The sequence below is a fragment of the Perca flavescens genome, chromosome 5 (assembly GCF_004354835.1).
Source record: "Perca flavescens isolate YP-PL-M2 chromosome 5, PFLA_1.0, whole genome shotgun sequence".
Taxonomy (NCBI): Eukaryota; Metazoa; Chordata; class Actinopteri; order Perciformes; family Percidae; genus Perca; species Perca flavescens.
The window spans coordinates 25,093,868-25,119,660 of NC_041335.1; the positions used below are offsets into that span (position 1 = coordinate 25,093,868).

General features: G+C 41.6%; 1 protein-coding gene across 2 annotated transcripts; it reads right to left on the reverse strand.

Moving 5' to 3' along the window:
- Window positions 1-4,999: 4,999 nt before the first annotated feature.
- Window positions 5,000-17,680, reverse strand: hic2 (hypermethylated in cancer 2). Of its 2 annotated transcripts, none has more exons than XM_028578526.1 (2): window positions 17,515-17,680; window positions 5,000-7,168 (listed from the first exon to the last, which is right to left on the reverse strand). In XM_028578526.1, exon 2 carries the CDS (start codon window positions 7,112-7,114, stop codon window positions 5,387-5,389), a length of 1,728 nt encoding a protein of 575 aa, XP_028434327.1. In that variant the 5' UTR covers window positions 7,115-7,168; window positions 17,515-17,680; the 3' UTR covers window positions 5,000-5,386. The 2 variants fall into 2 exon arrangements, with proteins under 2 accessions (XP_028434327.1, XP_028434328.1); XM_028578527.1 differs by lacking the exon at window positions 17,515-17,680 and adding an exon at window positions 8,588-8,648.
- Window positions 17,681-25,793: the final 8,113 nt, after the last annotated feature.

Here is a 25,793-nt window from a genome sequence, read left to right on the forward strand (position 1 = left end):
TCAACTCTTCAAGTACTATTTTTTTTTTTTTAGCAGCTAATCATGTCTTTTTATTAATTTAGTGCACATCAAAGTGACACTGTGCCTTTAAAAAACAGATGTACATTAAAGGTTACTTATGAAAATATGCTGCTATAAACTCCATGTCAAAAGGTTATTTTGGTTACAGATGGACGGCAAAAAAAAAAAAATGCTGAGATGTAATGGCAAGATAGCACATTTTTGTAAACACTGCAAGTTTTGAGGTAATTTGGTGTTTTCTGTGTTTCAGTCACTACTGCACAACATTACTGGAGGTACAGTAAATACTGTAAATGCATGTGCCGTAACAGAGATTACAGAGGGTCAAAGGGCTAAAGCAGGGGGTCAGGTGTATTGGAGATACAGCAAGGGACAATAAAGCTTAGAAATGCTTCCATAGCACTGGAGGCCATTTTAACACTGGCTTTGGTTTAGTCTGCCGAGGTAAGAAGGATCATCTCCGTAATAACTGGACAGACCAGCCCCTCTACTATACAAAATGCTTGGAGAGGATGGTAATAGTAACAACCGTACAACGTGTAACAACAACAAAACCAAGAAATTAGATGGAAACGTGAATGCTTAGAGCCGAGTACAGTCTCTGAGTTGCGTTTCCTGCTTTGTATATTCATTTTTAAAGCTTTTGTAACACTGCATAATGATATGATATTTCAACAAACACACAGTAACAATGATGAGGTAAGAAGAGAAAGACAAAGAGTAAACGGTCAGTTAAATGGGAACTGATATGAGAGTGCCCAGGTCTTCCCAGAGGCTTTGAAAAACATACAAAGTGCACTTAGTAAAGCTATCTCACCCAACGTTTCTAAAATCCTCCGATGTAGAACTAATGGACACTAAAAACGCATACGTCATGTAAAAGAGAAGGAAGAAGTGGCTTAAGTGGTTTAAGACAAGAAATATAACATTGTCATAAGAACTACCATTCAGCGGAGAGAAGTGTCGATTATGTGCATGTTTCTGCTGTGTGAAGGGAATTGTTTTTTTGGGGTTTTTTTTTTTTTTAAAATGGCAGCAGAATGGCAACACCCAGGGAGAGCAAGCTTAAAAAGATACAGTAGCCTCCGTTCCGCACAGGCAGGTAAGTGTCCTGCCTGTGTCCAAAGACACACACAAGGGTTAAAGTTCAACAGCCCTGGTGTGCAGTCATTCAGTGAGAACTCAAGACATCACATGGGCGAACAAAAACACCCAGCGAATCACATGAAATAAAAACCCTACAGACTGTCAGGCATAACTGAAAGAAGATATTAAATAGACCATAGACCATTTTCTTTGAGTTGGAAAAAATAAAATCAGTTCTCCCACAAAAAGGTCAACTTCACAGATTGTGGTTAATGGCTATGTTTTGTGTCTCATTTTTGATTCTCAGCTTGAAATCCTCAAAACGAAAAAATAAAATAAAAATAAAAAAAGGGGGTCCTGCCTCTACCTCCGTCTCACACACTGAGCAAATTCTTTTGCAGAGGTGAGGGCAGGACCAGAAATAAATACATTCATCACTGACAATAGACATTTGATAAAAAGAACACTGTCAATAAGTGTTTGCACCAACTTTGTATGAGGCCCGGCCAGCCAGAGGTTTGTGCTGCTTTTACCCACAGAAAACAGGCAGCTAAAAAAAAAAAAAAAAATACTTTCAAGACATCATAAAAAGCAGAAAAACAACAATAACATTCACAGTTAAGACTACCAGATAAGCCTGTTTACGTGCATTGAACAAATCAAAGCTACATTGTCCAGATAAGTTTCAAGAACCGCCAGCATAAGAGATGTACCATGTTACTAAAACAACCCAAACCATTCAAGCATCACCCACCCACTCCTACATAGTATGAGACCCAAGCAGCAGAGGTAGTCCTCAAATACATTTGGGTAAACACAGAGACACAAAATAGAGCTAAAGACCCTGACTAACAATGCCTTTTGATTAATACGTCAAGGACGCACTGCCCACCCCCATCGCTGCAGTCCCATCTGAAGAAGGGCCAGAGGGCAGGGGGCGTGGGGTGCAGGGTCACCCCAAAGCCAGCTGGCAGATAGGTGGGGGTGCCCCTAAACCACACACCCCTCCCCTGAATTGAATATGCAGCAGTTCACCCCATGTTTGACGCTATGCTTACGTTTTGGCAGCAACCTCTGTGGAAAAGCATCTTTTAAAAAAATACACACAAAATCACCTCTCTGACTGGCCGAGCCTCGACTGAGGTCTGTAAAACTGTAAAAGTTTATGTAAACAATGAGATAAATACATGTTTCTTTTTAGAGCCACACATGGTTCCATAATCATTCAAATGTGCTTTGGTTTAAAAAATAGTTTGTGGATTTGGGTATGAGCTTTTTTTTTTTTCTACTTCTTAGTTCTTTGTACAACTTTGCAACTATTTCTGAACATACTGTGTTACTAACTAAAATGTAGACTTGTTTTGAGCTGCCTCGCCTTTGTCAAGGCTCTTTGTGTTAGTTGAAAAAGTACCCCCGTTTGTCTTAAATATGAAACTAGTGTTTTGCTTTTCCCATGATTAAAATACAGAGAAATCGATACAATACTATGTCTTACAAATGTAGCTGAGAGTCTGCATTCACAGATGCAAAACAATCCCTGAAGTATTTGAATAGTAGTAGTACTAGTAGTAGTAGTAGTAGTAGTAATAATAGTAGTAGTGTGGTCACAGTTGGAGTTCGTAGTTTCTATTCTTCGTTATGTCAAACAAGCAAGCATTCAAATGCAGCTGCAAAGTCTTTTGCAGACATGGCTAGAGATCTTGATGTACAAAAACACCTTTTGCGTGACAGACATTATGCTGTACTGCAGTAAGTGCTGACAAGTACAATAACGTTTGAAGGCAATGCATTGTGGACTCCCTCTTAAGCTAGAAGAGGTCACAAGCAACAGTGGATCAGGCGATAAATAACATGTTTGTGGTTGGGGAGTGGGGAGTGTGAAAAAGTCAGATGTACCATGCAATCACTTAACAGCAACTGCTTAACAGCAAGACACCAACATCCAACATAACCAAGTAACAACTCTGGGAGTCCAGGACGCAGGTACCTTAAAACGGTAGTGATGTTTGTGTAACTGTAGCTGCATCCATATGATAACAAACATTTCACAGATCATAACATGAGGACGAAAGAGGAATAAAAAGAAAATCAAGAAGACAGTTAAACCAACATAATAGAGGAATGCCTATACCAAAAACTTGTAGTGAAGGTTCATGCTCCAGAGTAACTGTTAAGAGTAGATACACTGGACAAGTTTCAGTGAACCATTGGCCATTCCCAACTTATGGTTGCTTATGAGGTAAAGCTTTAGAGATTTATAATAATTTAAAATCATCTTGTGATATAATGGAATACAATCAGAAACAAGAGGATGCCGCACAAGACCAATGAGTTGTCCAACTGTCCAGTGCATCTCTGCTTCTCCCTTCTTATTACAAGTTTTCACAAGTCCGGCTCAAAAAACTAACAAGCAACTTCAACTTCACATTAAAATTCTGATTATAATTCCTATCTTTTTTTTCTTTTTCTTTTTTTTGGTCTGAACAGAACACATACAATGTCATCAAGTCCTGTTTTTAAAGTCAGGGAATATAAAGTGATAGGAACTCTGGACACAAACAGAAAGAAACCAAAAACATGTTCAGGGAACACGTTTTTAAACGTTACCATTTTCGTTAGGTGGTAAAGTTTATATTATACCGGCCCACCAATCAGCACAAGCTTTCCTTGCAAACCACAAGAACCTTCCTTAGTCTCAGAGTCATTGGCCAAAACTCCATCAAGAATGGATTTCTTTGTCTGGACTTAGAATATAAATTCATAATTTGTTTTATACAGCAAAAAGAAATCAAAAGTGAAATAATTTAGTATGCTATATCTCTTAAGTACATCTTTTTAAAAACTTTGGTTATGAACTTGTCTAGCAATGTTAGTTAGCTCTGTTCTCCTCAACATTCATAAGATCTTTGGAACACTATACATCTACACTAACTAAACACTTTTTGCTCAAGGCAGGAAGCTACAGTACACTTTGAGGTGGAGCTACACTGAGCAGGGTGCCCAAAAAGCTATATTCGACAAGTAAAAACAGCTAAAAACAATATTGTGTAAAATCTATGAGCATTAAAAACCTGTGTTGAGAGATGGGCAGGTTAAAGCATTAGGTGAAACGTTACCATAATCTACACGCTTTTTACAATTAATTACATAGGAACTTTCAACTAATCAACATAGAGTTCGTAAGAGTAATCAGAGGTAGCGAGGTCACAAGTCTATATAAATAGACTTTTCTTTTTTCTGAGGGGAGGAAGCTATACAGACAAAAAAAATAATAAACGTACCCACTGAACATAATGTTCAGTCTGAAAGACCCTCTCCTTATCCCCACTAAACTACACCCAACTGCCCCCCCCCCCCCCCCCCCAAATCCCTCCCCTCCACAAGAAAAATCCCAAGACTTTCCAGTTTAAACATTCACTGAAACATTACAAGTTCTTTAAGTAAATCAAGTACCTCAAAAAGGAGTTAATCTTTCCAACCAGGATTCACTCCTGGGAGCACTAGCAGGCAAAACCAAAAACAATGAAAATCCTCTCTAAATTGACTGTGAACAGCTGTAGAGAGGACTTTGCGTATTTGTGGTCTGTAAAACTAAAACTTAATCCAATGTCATCCCACCATTTTTTTCAGGACTTTTAGTTAAAGCTTGGAGATGGTCCCAAACCCAGTTACCCCTCCTCTTACATACAGATCCCCATCACCAATATAGCAAAGTATATAAAGCTGTCAGGGTAAAAATAATCTTTTTGCTGAATTATTGCCAGTATTGTTTGCACGGGTTTTTGGTCAAAATAGCACTGGAGTACAGAGGGGACTCTTAAGTTTATCAGTTTGATGATCAATCTGAAAAACACAAAGACTCAATGCTCAAAGTAGAAGAGAGAAAGGCTGCTGAGGGGTATGCGGTGAGGTTATATTAGTACCACATTCACAATTTACAGACTTGCAATGCAGACCAGAAGTCATGCCACTCTACCATGGCTTTGTGACTTTGGAGAGAGACAGGAGTAATTGTCCCTCTAGAACTCCTGAGAGGTGAGCAGACGTCGCTTGATATAAATGATGACATGATCCTTGCATCAACAAGTTCCCACCGTCACCAAGAGCCCACTGTGGCCAACAGCTACATCATTCGCTTAAACGTAAACTGGAATTAGTATGAGGAACTGTGAGTGTCTGCATGTGAAGGTGTACATGTGCGTTTCTTTGCTGTTGAGATGGAAAGGTAGAGAAATGTTTGTTTTTTTCTATTCCCAGAGTTCTTTGGCTTGATGCATTTCTAAGTGGGTGAGGTGTGCATTCTCAGGTGACTGATGAGGTTGCGCTGCTGGGTAAACTTCCCCCCGCATAGCTGGCATTCATACGGCTTCTCTCCAGAGTGAACACGCATGTGCTCTGTCAGACGGTACTGGCGTGTGAAGCGCATGCCACACTCTTCACATGCAAACGGCTTGAGGCCAAGGTGGCTGCGCATGTGGCGTGTCATGGTGCCCCTCTGGGTGAACATTTTGCCACAGATGTTGCAGGGGAAAGGCCTGGTCAGCCAATGGCTCTTTTCATGTTGTCTCAGAGTTGCCGGGTCTTTGTAGCTCTTACTGCAGACCGTACACTTGAACGGACGCGTTTCAGAGCCAAAGCTGGAGGGACCCACGGGGGCAGAGAGGTCCTCTGCCTCCTCCTCATCTTCCTCTTTCACAAAGGTCCCTCCCTCCTCTTTGATGTAGAGCTCATCCTCATTGTGTGTCTCCACATGAGCATTGAGCTGCTCAGAACTGGGGAAACCCTTACCACAGGGAATGCACACATAGAGGTTGTCTCCAAATGCTGGCTCAAAACCTTCCTGCCGGTACACGTAGTTGGCGCTGTGGTGTCCCCCTCCTGTTCCTCCTCCACCTCCTGCACTCTCTCCGTCACTTTGCCCACTCTCATCAGTGTGGTCCTGGCCATTCTCTCCCCCTTCGTCCTCATCTTTGCACTGGAAGGACTGGTCAGAGGAGCGGCCATCTTTAGGCCCCACAATCACCCCATTAACCAGGGACCGGTCATGATCTTCAGACTTCAACCCTGACGCCTCTTTCTTGGGCCATTCGTTCTTGCGAGCACCCTGCCGGGATTTCTTCTGGGGCGGGGGGCCATCAGGCTGGTTTTGGGTTTCCTCTGAGGCTTTAGAAGAGGAGTTGAGCTCCATGGTTTCAGAGCCACAGGTGTCCACACCTGGTAGGGTGGTAGAGGAGTCATCCAGTGAGGCACTGTTGGTTGTGGATACTGAGGCAGATTGAGGGGACTCTTGGGAGTTGCTGTGTGGGCTGAGGGCATCCGTGGCTGTGCCCACAGAGGGAGGGCTCTTCTTGGACAGGTCTAGTCCAAGATCTGGTTCCCCAGCACTTCCTCCACTGCTGAGGTTACCATTACTGCTGCCATTCCCTCCATTCCCATTCCTCCCAGAGCTGCCAACAAACATTTCATCGTCTGAGAGCTTGTCCCGAAGGCCTTCATCTGGCTGTGGCTGGTCGGCATCAGAGGGGGTCGGAGGATAGTGGTTTTTGGGGCCAGCAGGGGTAGAAGTGGAAAGGCGCTGGTTGTTGAGGCGTAAGCGGCTGAGGGGACCTGGAGTGGAGGGTTTACCTGGCAGGGCTTTTCCACCACTGCGTTTGAGCTTCTTTCTGCATAGAGCAGCGAGGTCATGGAGCTGGAGGTAGCTGGCTGCGGTTAAGAGGGCACTGAAGTTCCGCTCACTGCTCTGGTCTGACGAGGACAGGAGCTTCCCAGTGTAGATGAAGTCCAGAACTTGTCTAAATACAGAAGGGTTAACCATCTCTGTGTCAAGGTTAATGAGGTTATCGTGGAGGACCAAAGATTTGAAGTAGATGCTGCTTGCAGCCAGGATGTTCTTGTGGGCACGGAAGAGTGCATTCTCCACCACGATGATAACATCACACAGGAAGCCCTTGGCTCTCTGCTGGTTTAGTTGCAGCAGCAGTTGTTTGGCATGATTTGGTAGTTCCATTTCCACCTTCCTTCTTTCCTTCTCTCTCTCTTCCTACACGAGCACCACCTGAAGCTGCAAAAAGAAAAGAAAATGTGGTAAGTTTCACATTTAAGACAGTTAGACTGGTACCATGATCAATGACAGGCTGTTCCATTCAGTGTGTAAGCTAGAGTAAAGAAATGAAAGAGTAGAGGTCTTTAACAGAGCGCACAAAATATTTCCATACTTAAATTGGCAATGAGAAAAAGCCCAAAAATGTTGACCTGGCAATGTGTTAGCTAGTTGTACCGACAGAGCTCGCATTGTTCGAAAACAGTGTGTTTTTGTGCAAGCTTGGTTTAATTTGTAGTTTATTACAGGATTAAAATGTAATACAGACTGAAAAAAAAAGTGTTATGACTGTACAGTGAGTACATCAAGCTAAGCTTTTAGCTCTCACAAGGAAAGTAGCAAACTGTTAGCACAGCATGCCACATAATCACACTGGAACCCTTTCCTTCCTCTCAACTTCTTTTTAAACAAATTGCAACCCTACATGGATCAAGTTCTGATGCACATTGCCACTGTTCTGGCACAAAAGCCAAAGGGGCGGAGAAGAAGAAAGGGTAAAGTAACCATTTTCCTGAGGTGCCTCCCATCAGCTTCTCTTCCCTATCTCTGTGGAGTAACTAGTTTTGATGGGGTGCCCTCTTTGCAAACTAGGCGGCTCGCTCTAGCCTCCATTAGGTCATGGTAATGTCAGCTTTGCCCCATTGTCTGGGGGTGGGGGTCGGTGCCACAGCAGGGCCGGGGGGGAGGGATTAGGTGACACCTGAGCAGGTAAACTAAACTACAGAGGAGCTAGGGCAGAGGAAGGGGTTTGGGGGTTTAAAGACAAGGACAGCAACACCTGATCCTCCAGAGAGGCCCTCATTTAAAGAATTAGGACAGAATCTCATTTACTGTTAAACTACATAGTTATGAACGTTTACATACGTACCACAGTGCTCTACTTCTAGTCTGACACTGAACAAACAAATTTTGTGACAGAAATGTACTGCAATAGATGCATAGAGTCTATCGACAGCACAGGTGTGATGTAACAGTAGTAGTGTGCTTTAGTTAAAGCACCAGGGTGTGTCATTGACTCATGTTTAGCATGTTCTTAAAGCCCTAGGCATGCTGGGAAAATAGACACACATCTTTAATGCCACTGATCAGAGCAGGGTGTATACTGTATTACAGGAGATTACACAGTAATGCAGAGAAATGCTTAACTCGAGCCGTAAATACATGTGAAAATGTGCCATTTCCACCCAGTGCAAACTTAGAGATTTACTGAAAATCATGTTTCATAATACGCAGCAGGAAAGAAGGGAGTGGTTCCTCAACTCAGCTAGAGCTACAGAAGCAAGGACTCACTGAGTGACTGATTTAAGTCATAGGTTCACAGGAAGAATAGCGTGTGTTCAAGACAGCAAATACATAGCTGATTAGGGACAGGTTGCTTACATTTAACGTAGCTGCAATGACTCTGTAACAGACGTACTACGTGTTGCGACTTACTTTTAAAAACTATCCTGCAGCGCACCACGACGAGCCGTCATTGTAATTATAATCCATCAAGGAAAGTTATTTTGGATACTTTTGAAAAATAATAAAAGCAATAATTCTGTTCTGGAACACTACGGAACTTTAAGTAGTCTAATTTGAGCCCGTTGCAACCGCTAACAGCAACATTCAGTTTAATTTATTAAAGTTTGACAGGGTACAGCCGCATAAAAAATACAGAGCATAAAAACTGGCCTGTTATTGCATATGCACTACAGAAATCTTCTCTACAAATACAATAGGCCAGTCTTCTATTGATATACTTTACAGTTCATCTTTTCTCTTCATGCCCTTATCATTGCATAATCTATACGCTCGGTTCTGTATATTATTTATTAAAAATATTGGTCGTTAAAATAATTCTTACGTAAATTCCGGTTTGAGACACCTATGCCAGCTATACAAACAACTGTTTACTGCTTTTACCTCTCTCATGTCTCTCAAAGTAGGAAGTAGTACTAATTCCCAAATATTTATTCAATAATTAGGGGTCAAAAAAATATACTGCACATATAGGACTTCAGCTTTCAGTTTATAAAACGGTACATGACTAATCTCTGTTCACTAGCGAGCTGAACTGAACGTTCAGACGTAGTTCGGTTCGATTCAGTGAGTGGACTACTACAGTCTGAATTCAATGAACGCATCTTTTGAAAAAATCTTTTTCGTGAACTGATCATAGTGATTCAGTACACTGAAAAGACAGTTTTCCCATCACTAATCATTAGTCTCAGGTACAGGTCTGGGCTTGCCTCCTCTGCTTTGACACTTCTACTCATGGTCTTCTTCTTACCCTCCCCCATCTTTCCTCTTCCTCTCCTCCTTTCTCTCTATCCTTCCACCCTCACCAGCCTCTCACCGGGCATGAAGATACACCACAGGAACAGTTCGCTGTCCCCAACGTGAATTATAATGAGCTATTCTGGAATGCATAACCTAGATCTGTAGTTAATAGCAGAATGTGCTACAGGGGTGTGTGACACTCATCCCTGCAGGCGGTAATGGAGAAGAGGGCTGATAGAGAAAGAAAGGCTTCTGCTATGATGCCAGCCAGGAAGCCATATATCAGTCAAGTCTCTCTCTTAGCAGACACACACACCTCTGCATGCTTTATGGGGGGGATTCAAGAGGTTTTTCCAGCAGGCCGACATAAAAAGGGGGCTGGGCTCAGAGCAGAGAAGCCAGCTAAGGAGAGAAAAAAAAAAAAAAAAAAAAAAAAAAAAAAAAAAAGTCATTCCCCACCCCCTCCTCTTCTCATCCCTCTTTCTCTCTCTCCTCCCCCCATCACCCACACAGCTACCCTCTCCCCCTGGCCCCTCCAGTACGGTGCTGTGCCGGCTGGATTCCAGGGAGCTGCTAATGGATTACGGCTGATCTATATGCAGCAAGGGTGGGACACATGTAGGCACAGCTCCCCTTCCAATAGTGCTGCCCAGGAAAGCAAGCTTAATACCACAGAAGATAGATAGGCCTGCACCATCATGGCAGCTCCATCTGTGACTGCCTGGCGCTCCTTGCAGTTAGTAGAAACATTTTCAATACCATTTCTAGACTGTTGTTCTGTTACAGCATCGCAGCCTCACAGTTATGGTGTGTCAGGGATGGACGAATCATTAGAAAGATGGCCCTACTAGACTACTTGTTTCCAGTATGCAGGATGACCAGTTCATATGTATAATGTTAAGTAGCAGTCGAACAGCATTTCCTGCAGGGTTGGATCCCTGTATTTTCTAGGCCCTCTGCAAAGGCTGGCAGAGAGATTAAGAGGTGGCAAGATAGCTGGTCAGGAGGGCTGTGAGAAACAATACTTGGTCTGACCAAATATGGCACCACATACCAACCAAAGACAGCTCTGGGCTCGGACTGCAGACCAGGGTAGACTTTGCCCTTCAAGCACAGGCATGGATCAGCTTACCTTGCCTGCAGTATTAACCTTATTGTTGACTGTGCCCCGATCATGGAAAAAAAAAAAAGGCCAGTGATAGGGCCTTTTCTGTAGCGGCTCCTCTGCTCTGGAATAGCATGCCAGAGGCTATTAGACAGGCTGATTCTGTTGATATTTTTAAGATGCAGCTTAAGACACACTTTTATTCTCTGGCTTTTAATTTTTTTAATTGTGATTAATCTGTGTTTTTTCCTTCTATTTTATGTATGTATGTATGTATGTATGTATGTATGTATGTATGTATGTATGTATGTATGTATGTATGTATGTATGTATGTATGTATGTATGTATGTATATATATATATATATATATATATATATATATATATATATATATAACCTCACTTTAAAAACACAGCACCCTACCGCTTAGCTTCAACCTTGACTTTTTTCAGGATCCTGCTGAAGAGGAGATGAGCAGGCAGGGATGTTTACACAGACTTGGCAGACACGATCAGGATAACACCCGTGTGTTGGTCCGTAAGGAAGTGAAAACTAGTGAGCGTCAAAGTGCCCCCAGCAGTGAATTAATGCGAGTTTCCTCTAAATGAACAGGTTACACCACAATCTGGATGATCTGGTTTTACTTAATTTACTGGTGCCTGTCATTGCATCCTTTTTGCAAGGAGTTTATGGATTAAACAGTGAGCTAGTAAACCTTTCAGAGTCAGTGTTCATGGAGCGATGGTGACTGAGAGAGCAGTGGGCTGTGGCACTAATCTCCTGAACAGAGGGTAGAGAGCCAGGAGAGAGGGCAGAGGTGAGGCAAAGTCCTGTGGCGCAATAACAAAACACACCCTACTACTGTGAAAGGTCATCTGCTAAACAACTAATAGAAAACAAGGCTAAGTAGGATTTTCTTTTTTTTCTTCTTTTTTTTTAAATCATACATGGGGTTATCTTTCAAAGTGATTCTTTTGAACAATATACAGTAATGACTTTGTAAAACTGTGTAGATGGTCACATAATGCAGAAGATGGACAGAACAGACAGATGTGCAGGTAAGACTGTTTGAAGCCGACAGGGAAAGAGAGTCATCATGTACATGAGCAAAAGGCTTCCCTTACACGCGCGCACGCGCACGCGCACACACACACACACACACACACACACACACAGAGAGAGAGAGAGAGAGAGAGTATGCTGGTGGGCAGAGGAAGTGGGGGAGGGGTTAGGGGGATGGTACAAAGCCAGTTTGAAATACAAAACACAGAGCAACCACCTCTGAGCCATTTCAACATGGCTGACGCTGCTGCATGGGTAAGGTTGATCCATGCAGAACTCGTGGGTACTGCAATTTTCTGAGTTTCAGTTCTCTCGTGAGTGAAAGGACGGCTCACAATACAATGAGAAGATTAAACAGAGCAGCTGTGCTTTTCGGCTACCCGGCTATCTTTTCCACCTGTGCGATATCTGCTGCATCAGAGGAAAATAAACCATCTCTCATGATTTCAGCTTTAAGAAACATTTGAGAAACTTTGGTCCCCAGCTAATGGGTTTAAATGCACACACAACAACGGCGCAAATCAGGTCAAGGCAGGAAATTGGAGAATGTGTTTACATGCACCGCAGTAACCTGTAAAACCTGCAGTTACATGCAGATGGTCAGTAAGTAATTCTACCCCTTGGATAGGTTTTGAATGCAGTCACATAGAAGTGTATTAATGAGGATTGCTTTTTTTTTTTTTTAGAGAATTTGGTTTGGGCATGCTGTGTGCATAATTTACAAACTACTGTTCAACCGTGGAAACTGGCCTGCTTATTTCAGTTTTAATCAGAGATTGGATTGGTTACATGTACTTCTAATTTGAATGAGGTTTCCTTTCATCCCACCACACTGCTGTCACAGCAATACTTTCCTGTCTGTAGTCTTTGTCATTCACATGCACAAAAAAGTTAAAACCCCTGTAGAAACCCTGTTAGGTGTATATTGCATAGCAAAAAAGCTTAATCCAGAACTAACTAAACTAATGAAATAACATTCTAAACAAGCCATAGAGTCTTGGATTTCATTTTCTAAACTAGATATAGTGATGATCTAATGCAGTACTGTGATGCCAAGGAGAGCAGAATATTCAGGGTTTGTGTTCCAACCAGAGACTACAGAGTGTGAAATAAAAAGTGAAATCACCAGCTGTGGTCTTTGCTTGGTATAATAACCTGCCTATACTTGTTTCTCCATGGCAAATGGTTGAATAGCTCTGATGCACAGCATCTGCTGGAATTCTGGACACTGATCCAATTCTTGTTATAATCTCTTCAGAAAAGCTGCAGGGGCGACGTCCTGCTGTACAAAAGCTCACAAACATTAAGACAAGGAGGAACGACTGATCTGCCTTGTCTTAGAGACATGAATTTCTGCAGAATTGTTGGCTATAAATGCTTGTGAAAAGGTGAATGACCCTAGTACTGCATGGCTGAAAGAGGAATAACTTGAATTACAGTATCCCTACCTCAGTCTGGGTAGAGCACTTCCAATTAAGACCCATTTTCTGTCGGGCAGTTCAGCCATGTTACAGACAAACAAGTCCTGCCCAGGGTGCAATGGAATGAAAGGAGCCCCATCCATTTCATCACAGGAGGGGGCCAAAGGTTGCTGCGTACCCCATATGTACCAGTGCAGTGCAGCAAGGGAAGAAAAGCAGAGACTCTCTCTCTCTCTCACACACATACACATGAATCACCTTACATGTCCACAACTCAACCTGTAATCAAACCCATGGATCCATATCTGTGTAAATTCATGCATTGTCTAAAAATGTCTGTCTAAATAACACCTTTTGCATTTCAGGATTTTCTTGCAGCATGGCATTAGCACTAGTGAAAAGAAGAAAATAATACTGGAGATTTGTGCATGTCATCCACAGGTAATACTAAACGCTAAAGCCAAGTCAAAGGGAGTAACAGGTATACAAGTATTCTCTCTCTCTCTCTCTCTCTCTCTCGTCTGAAAAATCATTTATTGTTGTGATGTGCTGGATGAATTAAAGACTGTGGCAAACTCCCTTTTTGAAAATCAACCCAGCTTTATTATTTTTTTTTTCGGGACAATTTAATGTCATAATTAAATAGGTACAATAAATTACAAAGACTAGACAGCTAGACAGGGCATAATGCCAGATTTAAGGCTGGCAGAAGTCAGTCATGACTATACAGCTGAAAATACAATGTAAAGAGACAAATGTTCTGTAACATTAAAATGTTTATTTTCTGGAACTGTTTTGTTGGATTAATAGTGCTTTAGGAGATTTCCCTAATGACTGAATAAAAAATGTTTAACTCAACCTAAGTAGGACCTAAGCAGAACAGCAAAGAGTTACTACTACTTTCTCTCTCTCTCGCTCTACAGGTTTATGTATGTGTGCATCTTTGTTCCGTGTCCCCCATGCTGCATTGTATTATGTGCCTCTGTTGCTGCATCCAAAGTACACCCTGTAGTACTTGTATAAATACAGAAATGAACACTGAGACTTTCACTGAGGATACCAGCAACTGGAACCCACACATTCTGTATCCAACTGTGTACCTTTGCCAACTGTGAAGTAATCATCCACTTTACTAACAAGTGAACATATGATTGGTATGACAAAGTGACCTCTGTCTTGAGAGAATGAACTTTGTTGATGAGATAACCCCCACCCCCCACCCAACCCACCCCATAAAAAGCAGCAGACCCACATGACCTGGAGCCTAACGTGTTGGCTAAGGGCAGAGGGCATGTTGGGTAAGGAGAGATCCTGTATAGGCCAAGGTTTTACAGAGCTGCCACCCCCTCCTCCTCCTCCTCCAGCCTTTAAACACTGCATAACCTTCTGGCTATCAGCACTACATTCCACAGACTGTTTCTTCTTCTTAAAGAACAACAACCCTGCCCTGAGGTGCTTTAGCCACTGCACGAACCACACTGCCCTCGAACAGGCAGCACAGAACAGAACAGACAGATCCGTATAGATACGACAGCCTAGCACAATCTATAAGTCCTTGCCTAACATGTCAGCAGAACATACAGTCTAAGTACCCTTACTGCATTGTGCCGCCCACACATACCACTGTAAGCCAGGTTCACAACTTACACAGGATTCTGTGTGTGTTGAGAAGGGAAGGGACAAGTAGGGTGAGGCAAGACCAACCGACCGATCATGAGGATCATGAGGCACACAAACACACACACACACACACACACACACACACACACACACAAGGGCCTCAAATTACCCTCCAGGCCCCCCTTTGTAGTCCATAGTAATCAATGAAACAAGTCACACTGATCAGTTGACTTGACTTGGTCATTTTAATGGCCTAAATTAACTTGTTTGATGCTTATTACTAGATGGACCTAATTGTAATGTGAATTTGACAACAGTATGCAGATGGTTAAGCTGGTGATAAAATAACAAGAAACGGAGTACAATGGTTGCTTTTATTAAACTTTTTGGTCGATATTTCATCTCATTTCTGTTAGGTATTTCTGTAGAGATACCAGTTTTGCTACTTATCTGCCGCAAAGCCTAAATAAAACATTTTCAGCGTAATATAATTGACAACAGCTCTTTAAAATGCAATACGGTATTGTCACTCAGAGGTTCATAATTTCTGAATTCCTGGGAAAAGTAGTGTCTTTAAAATAATGGGATCACATGAGCTAAACATAGAGTCTTCAAAGCTAATGCTGTTACAGATGCAGCATTGTCATCATCAAACACTTAAGGCAGTTACAGCCAGGAGCCATATTCCAGCTTTACAAGCCTCACTAAATTAGATTAGGTGTATAAAGTTTAAAATGTATTTGGATGGGGCCAGTTTGGCTCAGTGGGTAGAGCAGGCGCACATATATTTAGAGGTGTATGCCTTGATGCAGAGGTCCAAGTTTCAACTCCGACCTGTGACAATTTCCTGCATGTCTTCCCCCTCTCTCTCCCCTTTCTCACCGGTCCTGTCCATTAAAGGCGGAAAAAATAATCTTAAAAAAATGTATTTGGATGTACCTCGTCAAGCCTTCAAATATGTTTTTAAATGTATTGTTGAAAAGCACAATTCAGCTAATTGGTAGGCCAAATGTTAGGTTAACAGACTCCAACTGCACTTCTAGGTGGGTGTAACCTGCCAAAATATAATCCTATAGTCTTCATATTATACAGCACCCTGCAACCGTGAACAGGATAACAAGGTGTGAAAAATATGTATTTATCTTCATATTGCCCTAAAGTTGTGACAAACTTTACCAAGACAAGAGTCTAGAAATATGTAGAACAGTGACACTTTAAAATATCTTAACAAAATGCCTACTTAAAAACTGCCCTGGATGTATCCAATCTAAAGAATAAACACAGTTCACTTTGTGTGATTAAGCTACAATCGAGACTATGATAAACCTTTTTGCCATGCATGACGAGAACAAATACAGGAAAATAGACAGACATAACTGATATTGGACAATTGAGGGCCTCTGGCTATTGCTAGGACAACAATTACTCAAGCATCAAGAATGACAAATGTATTACAAAAATGACTTCAAGAGAGTTATCAGTCAGTCTTATCAGACATTCTTCAATTGTTCTTAGTTGATACTAAACAAAGTAAGAGACATATAGTGGAAATATTTTTTGCAGAACTAAAGCAGCAGCCAGTCAAGGGAACCCACATTGTTGTCATTCCTGTGCCTTATTATCTCTATGCCCCTTGGTACTTTAACAACACTAATCACCTGAGAAGCCAAGCTGCATTTGCACCTGAACACTGAGCACATACATTGTTTTATTAGCTACCAAGTGATTTGTTGTTGTCCTGAATTAGAGTTTAATTAACTAATATTCATCACACTGTTGTGGCTTTTTTTTTTTTTTTTTTTTTTTTTGCTTTATCAGAATAATTATTAACACCCGGAAATCAATATCATGCAATGCTTTTTCTATAAAGCAGTTTTGGGTCACAATGTAGCCTAATGTACACACACGGTAGCTGACCACAAAGATGGTCGGTGTATAACAGTAGTCCACCTATAGGCTACACAGATATACAATCCCCTGCATCGATACAATTCACGTTTATTGTTAATACAACGTTTAAACCCGAATGCGTCTACATTGTACTGGGTAGTTTATATGTGCAAGTAAGTCATGTTAGATCATTGTTTAATTAGCCGTACCTAAGAACTAGGTGGCTTAACCTACATATAAACAATACAGGTGACACTGTATCGGCTGTAACATCTCTATGATTATAAGGATTATTGCGCAAAATACCGTGCGTAAAATCCGCAGAATCAATCCTGTATCTTTTTACAAATTAGGTGCAAGTTACACCTATTTGAAGAAAAACAAAAACCTCAGTGTTATGATTACACGAGAGAGAGATCGATTTATGAAACATTCAGCTCATTACCCTTAATTTTAATAAGCAATTCATTGAACATATTGGATTATAAAAACAGAGAAAACGAGGTAAATTGTGGAAAACATTTGTGTGAAGCGCTGCGACGAGCCGTTTGTAGATTAATTCTGTCGCCTGTGCTCTGCCAGCCTGGTGAATTGGTACACACTCGTCCCGTGGGGCATCGCTTATAAGCACACGACGCCAAAATAAACGCCACAACATTTGCAAACCATTTATCTGCGGTTTCGAGTAGGAGCCGCGATCAACTAAAACCAATAATGTGGGATTTCTCGGCTTGCCAAGCAGGCTGGTAGAGGCAGAATAGGCACCAGCGGAGCCCCTTTTTGTTGGCACGCCGTGGAAAAAAAAAAAAAAACACCACCGTAACGCCGAAAACCCTTGCGATCCTTGCAGCAGCTGGGAGAAAACGATCCGATCAAAACAGACACGAAATCAGCACCGTTGCGCATTTACATTCCACCTTAAAGAGAACAAAAATCTTTTAAATACCTTATTACATCGGTAGGATCGTTCTCAAGCGTTCTTTACCATCCTCTTGCTCATCTCACAGCCTTCGGGACGCCATGTTGCAAGCTTATGACGTTAGGCTTCCTCACCCCTGACCCACATTTGAATAGAAACCAGCCCAGAGTGCAGCAGAGAAAACATCCCACTGTGGGAGGGTCTGGCCACTTTCTCAGCCCAGGACCCCTGGCAACTTTACCTGCAAGATGGCAGAGAAAGAGAGAGAGAGAGAAAGACAGAGGGAGGGATATGTTCACACTGTGGTTTAGGCCTTCTTCTCCCAGCAGCACGACTCAGCCATGGTCCTATACTGCTGAATGCAGGTCTACGCTGCAAAAAAATGTCTGACTTGACAAGTTACTTTGTGTAATGTATACCCGTTTCTCTGATAAAAAAAAAAGAATGAAACAAATCATTTTTTAATGAAAGGGTGTGAGCGAAACCCGCATATTTCGAATGTAGTTTCACCTAAATACAATAAAGAAAAGTGTCACTAGGCCATGAATGGAAATAAAGTGGCAACGCGGATCACCAGAGGTTTCCATTTTATGTTAGAAATTTTTCTAATTAAGTTTGTATGACAAACAATTAAATGATCTTGTATTTATAAAAAGCTCGTTCCAAGGATGCAGATGAAGTAATTTGATATTTTTTGCAGTGTACACTATGTTTCTATGCAAGCTCAAGGATCTTCACTTGTAAACTATGCAGTTTCAATATGCAATTATTTAATGCGCATGTTGCAATCACCATAGACAGCTGCATCAACCCTGCTAATTCTAAAATCAGTTAGTTGGACTTAAGATAATAATTGCAACTGAAGACTTCAAATTTGAGTTCAAAGCCATATAACAGATCTCAAGATGATTGATTGTCAGATGATTTACAGCCGAGAGAGAGAGAGAGAGAGAGAGAGAGAGAGAGAGAGAGAGAGAGAGAGAGAGGGAAATGGTTCTGGTTCAAAAATTGGGCACCAGATGTGCGGAAGTGTGACGATCTGTTGGCTCCTCCTCTTTGCCAGAGGACCCAGGTCAGCCAAGAGCCAATACAAAACAGGATACATGGTGGGTTTCACCTACATGGCATTTATTGGACTTCTATCAGTAAGATTACTTTGATACCTGGCTGCAGCTATTCATGAATATTTTTGCCCATCGCCTGCAAGTTGTTGAGTGACATACTGATCCAGATAGTGTATCAGTTTAATATTTCATGCTTTATGCTTATGCTGCTTCTAAATATTCCATGTATCGAAGTTATGGCGCTGTGCCAAAGTGCTCTTCTGACACGCTGTGGTTGCCGCGGAAAGTGCATCCTCTGCGAGGATACACTAAGTTGCATTTATCAAGGTGCTTAGACTGAGCCACATGTGTTTCTCTATTATCAGCTCGCACTATAGCTGATCCTTCACGAAAAACAAGACTGGCTATAAGGCCAACATGTCATCATAACCCTTATAAGGATATTATATCAAATTGCAAATGGCATATGTGCAATAGGAATTTCTGCCAAAACCAAATCAGCGAATACAGACAAACACATTTAGTTTCCCTTATGCTTACTTTCAATTCTAAGAAGTTAACATTTATTACAGCTAAGTTTTAGTTATTTAGCCTACCTTTAATTTGTATTCATTGAAATATGTATACAAATGTGTAACTTCCATCAGTTTCTTTGTGAAACAACATTTCTCATGGCCACACATTCAGACTATAAACATTTAACAAAGACCTGAAATTCCTTTATTGCGATTTGAGAACAACAACGAGTTCATGATGAAACATTTGCAAACATCTTCCAAGAAACCCAAAGCCCGAACTGGTCCCCCGCGTTCGAGAGCTGACGTGCATTCATAATGACATTTCCTTTGATTAGTTTGGTGACGTTGGCATTGATTTAAAACAACGTTCACTTTGACATCCATCCAACTTTTAAAATAAGCTGCACGTAGGGACTGGGTGATAATGATTTTCAAGCGAGAGCCAACAAAAAATAACATGTAAAATCATTTACACAACAACACATTTGAGAAGAATATATTCGTGTCAACACGTCGTGAAAAGTAGTAGCCTAGATAACATGATTTTTGACTAAATATAAATCCTGCACCATCTATAAAGTACATTCTAGGGCTCGGATAATCTGCACAAAACCTTTGAAAATCGTATTTAACTATCATGTAAGGCATTTTTTGGATAACACTAAGCAGTTGTTAACGTGTAAACTGGTCCAGCGTCATCACCCTCTTCCTCCTACAGCAAGGTCTCCACACTCTGGTGAGCAGCGTCACTCTGAGTGCGGAGCACCCTCTGATGTATAGAATGGGCGTCAAGGCAGCATTAACTCGGGGCAAAATGCGAATAGGGTCAGTGCCTTCATTCTTAACGTTATAACAGGTTAAACCAAAGAAATTACAGGCCACAATATGACAGAATATAGGAAGCCACGTCGCTAAGAAAAACCCAGCCACCACCAGTATGAGATACACCGATGAGCGCTTGCTGTCTCTCTCCTCAGACGGCGGCTCCCTCTCCAGCTGGAACCTGGCTATCATGAACAGTTTAACATTCAGCCCTATCATTATGATCACTGTGAATATGTTCCCCACAAACGTGCCCATGGTCGTGATCGTTTTGGCTACCCCGACTGTGACCAGGTTGTGCACGGCCACGATGAGGAAAGCATAGACCCAGTAGGCAAAGATGACGAGCAGGGTCCTGTTTCGGGTCATGCGGTGGGAGTATTTAAAAGGTGACACCACCGCGTGGTACCTGTCTGCCTGCGCGGCTAGGATGGCCATGTAAGACAGCCCTAGAAATGTTGGTACGATGTAGAGGGTTCTCGTAGGGGACTCGAAAGTATCCCTCACATCGAGAACACCAACATAATAATATGACACGCCGGTGCAGATGTCACTGAAGCAGGTGCTCAGCATGTACATGAAGCGGTTCTCGCCGCGAAGCGCCTTGTTCAGCAGTATGGAGAGTGACACAGACGTGTTGAGGAAAATGATAGTTGCAGGCAGGAAAATGCTAAATAGAAACATCAACACATTGCCAAAGCTTGTGAGGGGCAGCACAAGGGACCACCCCTGGCTGCTGTTACTCATCGGTGTGCAACAAGAGTGTTCAGGGCTTCATTGCACTGCAGACTGGCAGCAGTGCACTCTTATTTATGTAGGAAGGAAGATGAAGACCTGGGTGACTTTAATGCCCATGGACAACAAGTCAACAAGATCCTGATAAAAACATATGAGGTCAACAACCTATTGACCTATTTGGTATACCTCAGTGCATAAACATGTTTATCAGTTTCAAGTTTCCCTTATCAACAGTTCTTATAGTCCTGACTTCAGTTTTTTTGAAATATCTAAAACAGAGCAGGCTCCCACTGGGTCTGAGGATAGCTGCATCAAGAGAGGCCCCTGAGCATGTGCAGTGCACCAATCTATTTAGATTTGCTTTAACCTAGAATCTGTTATTAGGCTACACTTTAAAATCAATTTTATGATGAATCACTTTTGGCAAATTTAAAAATGACATTTTTAAATTTAAAAATGACATGTAATGTAAAAAGAAAAAATCTTTACTACTTATATTTAAGTGGCCTGACCTCTCTTAATGTAAAGCACGTTGACTTTATAAAAGCACCTCAGTGTATGAAAGCTATCAGAAACATTTATTAGTAGACATCAGTCTCTGAAACTTTGTGCTTGGTAAAATCTTTAAAATATTTTAGGCCAAAGTTGGGGCTCCCAAAGTACGGTTTAATTTGTGTCCTTTTGGCCATAAAAGAACAATACCAATCTATTAGTTTTAATAGGAATAGGGATTTCCCATACTCTTGTCTCACCTAACCTGTATAAGATTGTCTAACAGTTGCATGAACCCTCTCTGACAGGTCTAACTATGAATTTATAAACGGTTACATTTATAGTTATATAGATATAGATATAAGGCCTTTTGAAATGTGTAAATAAAACACATTTCTTAATTGGTAATTACAGCTGTTGGAGACCACTCATATTTAGAGGCTGGATGTAACATTAACAGCTAATTAGAAGTTGCCAACAATTTATAAACTTCCATACATAGATTTACACTGCATATTGAATATATGGAATCCTTTACTTAAATATTTACAGAATATTCAATGCAGGATTAGTAATAACTGCCAACAGGAGAGAGAAGTCTTTGTGAAAGAACATTATTAGTATTGCGCCTTCCAGTGGTTGAAAAATGCATTGACTTTAGTCAGATATTGTAGGGTGAAAGTTCTTAACCGGTGTTGACTTAGGGTCAAATTGTTCCGTTTTCAATTTTTGTTTTATATCCGAAAATATGGGACATAGAAATAACTGCTGAAAATGTAAAGAAGAAAAATTTTACAATTAAAACGTTGGAAAAAGCAAAAACAAACTGTGAAAAAAAGGCGTCAAAAATGTTGAAAAAAAAAATACATATTTACAATACATATTTTTGCAAAATATACCTGAATTAAAAGATAATACTGTGCCTCTTATGTTTATGATGTTATAATAGAAACTACGTTTGTTAGTTAGTTTCTATGATTGATGCACTTCATGCCCATGTAGGGTAATTTGGATGAAATATGCAGACTCTATGGCTATGACCATTGGTTAATAACTAACCAAGAAAAAAAAAACTAAAATTTCTCATTACACGGTTTTCTTGTGTATCTGGTTTTAGTAAACATGTTGTCACATCGACATTGGATGATTGGTCTATTCCATTTGTATGTTATTTCACATTATATATTTATTGCCTTGCCTTGATTTAGAAGCTACATGTTTAAGAGGTAGCAGGAGGGAATGTGTAGAGGCATTCAACAAAAGTAATAAAAACTTAAAGGGGCGCTATGCAGTTTTGGTCGCTGTTTTCTCACTTTTTGTTGCAGGTTTCTCTATAGAGCTCCCCCTACAGCTTCGGAATAGATGCTTGGCAACACTGTTGTAAAAACTCGTTGGCGACTCTCCCCCTCCCATCTCCTCTCTCTGGTCATGTGCATTTGTTTTCATAGAAGCCAGCGAACGCACCAAGCCATGTCCACTGAGGTAGACAGCAATCACAATAACAAGAAATACAAAGTTTAAACAGAGTTTTCCCCAAAGATATTTACAAGTGCAACAGCGAGAACGCCAGGTCAGCATTGGATTTGCAGGCTTCTGTTTGTCTCAGTTCTCCCCATTCTGAAAACGCAGCTCCTATGTTTACTCGTTTCTGACTCCTCGCTCGGTCAGTCTGTGGTTTCCTCTTTCTCTTTTCCTGCGACAATGCTTTCCTAGCTTTCTGCTTCTTTTTGCCGGCTCAGCCATAACGATAGTGTGAAAAACTCCATCGCTAGCCGTTCCTGTATGTGTGCAGTGCCGTGAAGCAATTCGTTACATCGCGAGACCTGATATCACGCGATACTTCCTGACGCTGAGGTCGGCAGCTCGCCAAGTTGATCACAGGCACTAGGGGGAAGCGAGAGGACCACCATTCAACCCGAAGGGTCATATAACAATTCCAATGACACCAAAGCTGTTCAGTTAAGCTAAAAAAAAAACTGCATGGTTCCCCTTTAATAAAAGTATTCCTGGGTCACCCTGAACCATAGACCTCAGAGTTCAAGATTAAAGATAAGGAAGCAGGCCGCACCAAACCACTGAGAAAGTATTATGGAAATCAGGACGCACAAACAAGTGACTGGTGATCGTGATCATCTTGTTTATTCCCAAGCCCCCTAGGACTTCTTGTGATTAGGCCTTATTTGTTCTTTCCATATGTGTGACATGCGTATGTTCTACCTGTTAACACGCCACCTAAAGCCCCCCTGCCCTTTAGAGATTAGGGTGTTTGCTTAAATTCTGAGCACCGTTCATATATAAATATAATGAATGCTCGGCCTTCTGGCGGAGCGCCAGGATGCCCTTTAACACCACCGTCCAGTTGTCGGTGGATTTTAAAACTCCGGAGGACTTTCTGATCTTTATTTTCCATATTCTGTTCGCCACAAGCGCCGTGCTCGTCGCCGGCTCGGTGGTCATCGCGATTTCCTCCAACCGGTACCTGCGAGGCCAGAACCGTTTTATATTCATGCTGAACACGAGCATCAGTGACACTCTGACCGGCTTCTCGGTCTACTACCTCGGCCTCTTCGACGTCCAAGAGGGCTATCCCTCGAGGAACGGGACGTACTACATTTTACCCTCATTTCTAGGTGTCAACGTGTTAACCTTCCTCTTCGCTCAGTTTGACCGGTACTTCGCCGTGTGCCATCCATTCTTTTACAACCGCTATATAACGAGGTCTTTTGTTATTGGCATTTGTGCGTTTTGTTGGATTTACACATACTCTATCCTCACGGTGCAGAACATGGTGCCTATTTCAAAAGCGGCTCAAATAAACGCTTTTGGTGTAATGACTCTACAGATTATTGTACTCACTAAAGTGTTGATGACAATTAAGTTATACAACATAGCCAGGAACCACCTGGCGAGAGAGGCGCCCAGTGCCGAGGGAGACAACAAAAAGGAGTCGCTGCGCATCATTGTGTTTGTGGTTATTTGCTTCTTGGCTCTGTGGTGTCCATCCTTTGTCAATATAATTGTTAGACAGTTGACGAGTAATGGTCTCAGGTTTAGGAATGAAGCCACTAACCTGTTCGCCATCATGGCACGCCTGAACGCACTGGTGACCCCGGCTGTGTACATCTGGGGCAGCCCGGCGCTACGGAAGGCCGTGTGGAGAACAGTGTGGCGGAGGGTCTGTCCCTGCCGGACGGCAAGGTGAGAGTCGGTCAGAACACTTTAACGTGACTGAAAATGTCAATATTTAGATATAATGCCCGCGTTACGTGTTTTAGATCAAATTAGTATTTGTTTTGTTTGTTGATTTTTGTGTGTGAATTAGGAGTGTCATACATAGTATGTATTATGTTACAATTACGGTATCTCTCTCTCTCCCCCCCCCACCCTCTCTCTCTCTCTTATTCAGAATTGGCTTTAACGTTGATGGAGTGACAAAGCAATTCTAATAAAGCCGCCAGAATCAACATCATCATAAGGTATCATAAAGAGAATGGATTAAATGGCCAGATCACGCGGCTGACGTGAAAATGGCACGTTTCAATCACTTTTGGACGAATGTATAGTTCTCGATCATCACGTTTTTAGAATGACTGAAACAAAACGCACTTGACGGATTGGGCAGTTGAACCTTTTTGCGCGAGGATTCAGTTCAAAGGTGAAATATGGACTGTGTTTGGGATTAGGTGAAGAAAGTATGTGCCACTGTCATATTTGTCATGAACGCTTTCAACAGAATAAAAATAACATTTGGATAACTGTTTTGTAACAACTGCCTCTATTGTTATTAGAATATGGATTGTGTGTTGTTATTTTTGTGAAAACTCGTCTTCATCCAGGTACAGGGCCCTCTTATTTCCCTGTATTAATTGTCTTACATTGTCTTTATTTATTTTTTTAAAGTCCGCATGGCATTTTGAGGATGCAACTTTCCATTACGGGTAAAATAGCCTGCTGTTGAAATACACATTTATATTTAGGTTAATTTATGTATATCCCACAGTTCACATTTTACATGTCTAAATAAACACACAATTTGATAGCATTACTGTTATGGTGTGCAATGATACCCAACCACGTCTGCGGTAAGAGTTGTGCAATTTAGCATACAATAATGGACCTATGACAGAATAGATACCGGACCACTTCTTCCCTTCTGTCAGGTTAATGGGACTATCTTTGAGGGGCATCTGGATCACAACAAACAATGTAAATATAAATGTTCAGAAATAACATGTTCAGCTGTGATTAAGGCTCAGGAACTACAGGCAATTCTGCTTCCAGCTGTGCTAGCTCAGGTGGATTATTTGTAATGCCCTACAAGTGTGACCGCTGCCCAGGGTGCTGATCCTGGGATTAGTAAACCGTTTGGGTTACTCACGTGTTGAAACCGCACCAAAACTGCGATACTGTGTCATTACACCCGCCAAGTGTGAAGTAGATCATCGGATGAACGTTTCTCGAGATATTTGAAAGAAAAATACACAGAGGGTCCTGGGCTAGTCAGACAGAGGGTCCGCGATTTATAGTTAGATAGACGTTCAATGACCGCTGACAGCCCAAAAACTCGTGAGGGCTTGCTTTATTTTTTTGGCCAACCATGTCCACTGACTCTAATATATATATATATATATATATATATATATATATATATATATATATATATATATATATA

Coding starts and splice junctions, on each gene's coding strand:
- hic2 (XM_028578526.1), bottom strand. CDS start 7,114: ATGGAACTACCAAATCATGCCAAACAACTGCTGCTGCAACTAAACCAG.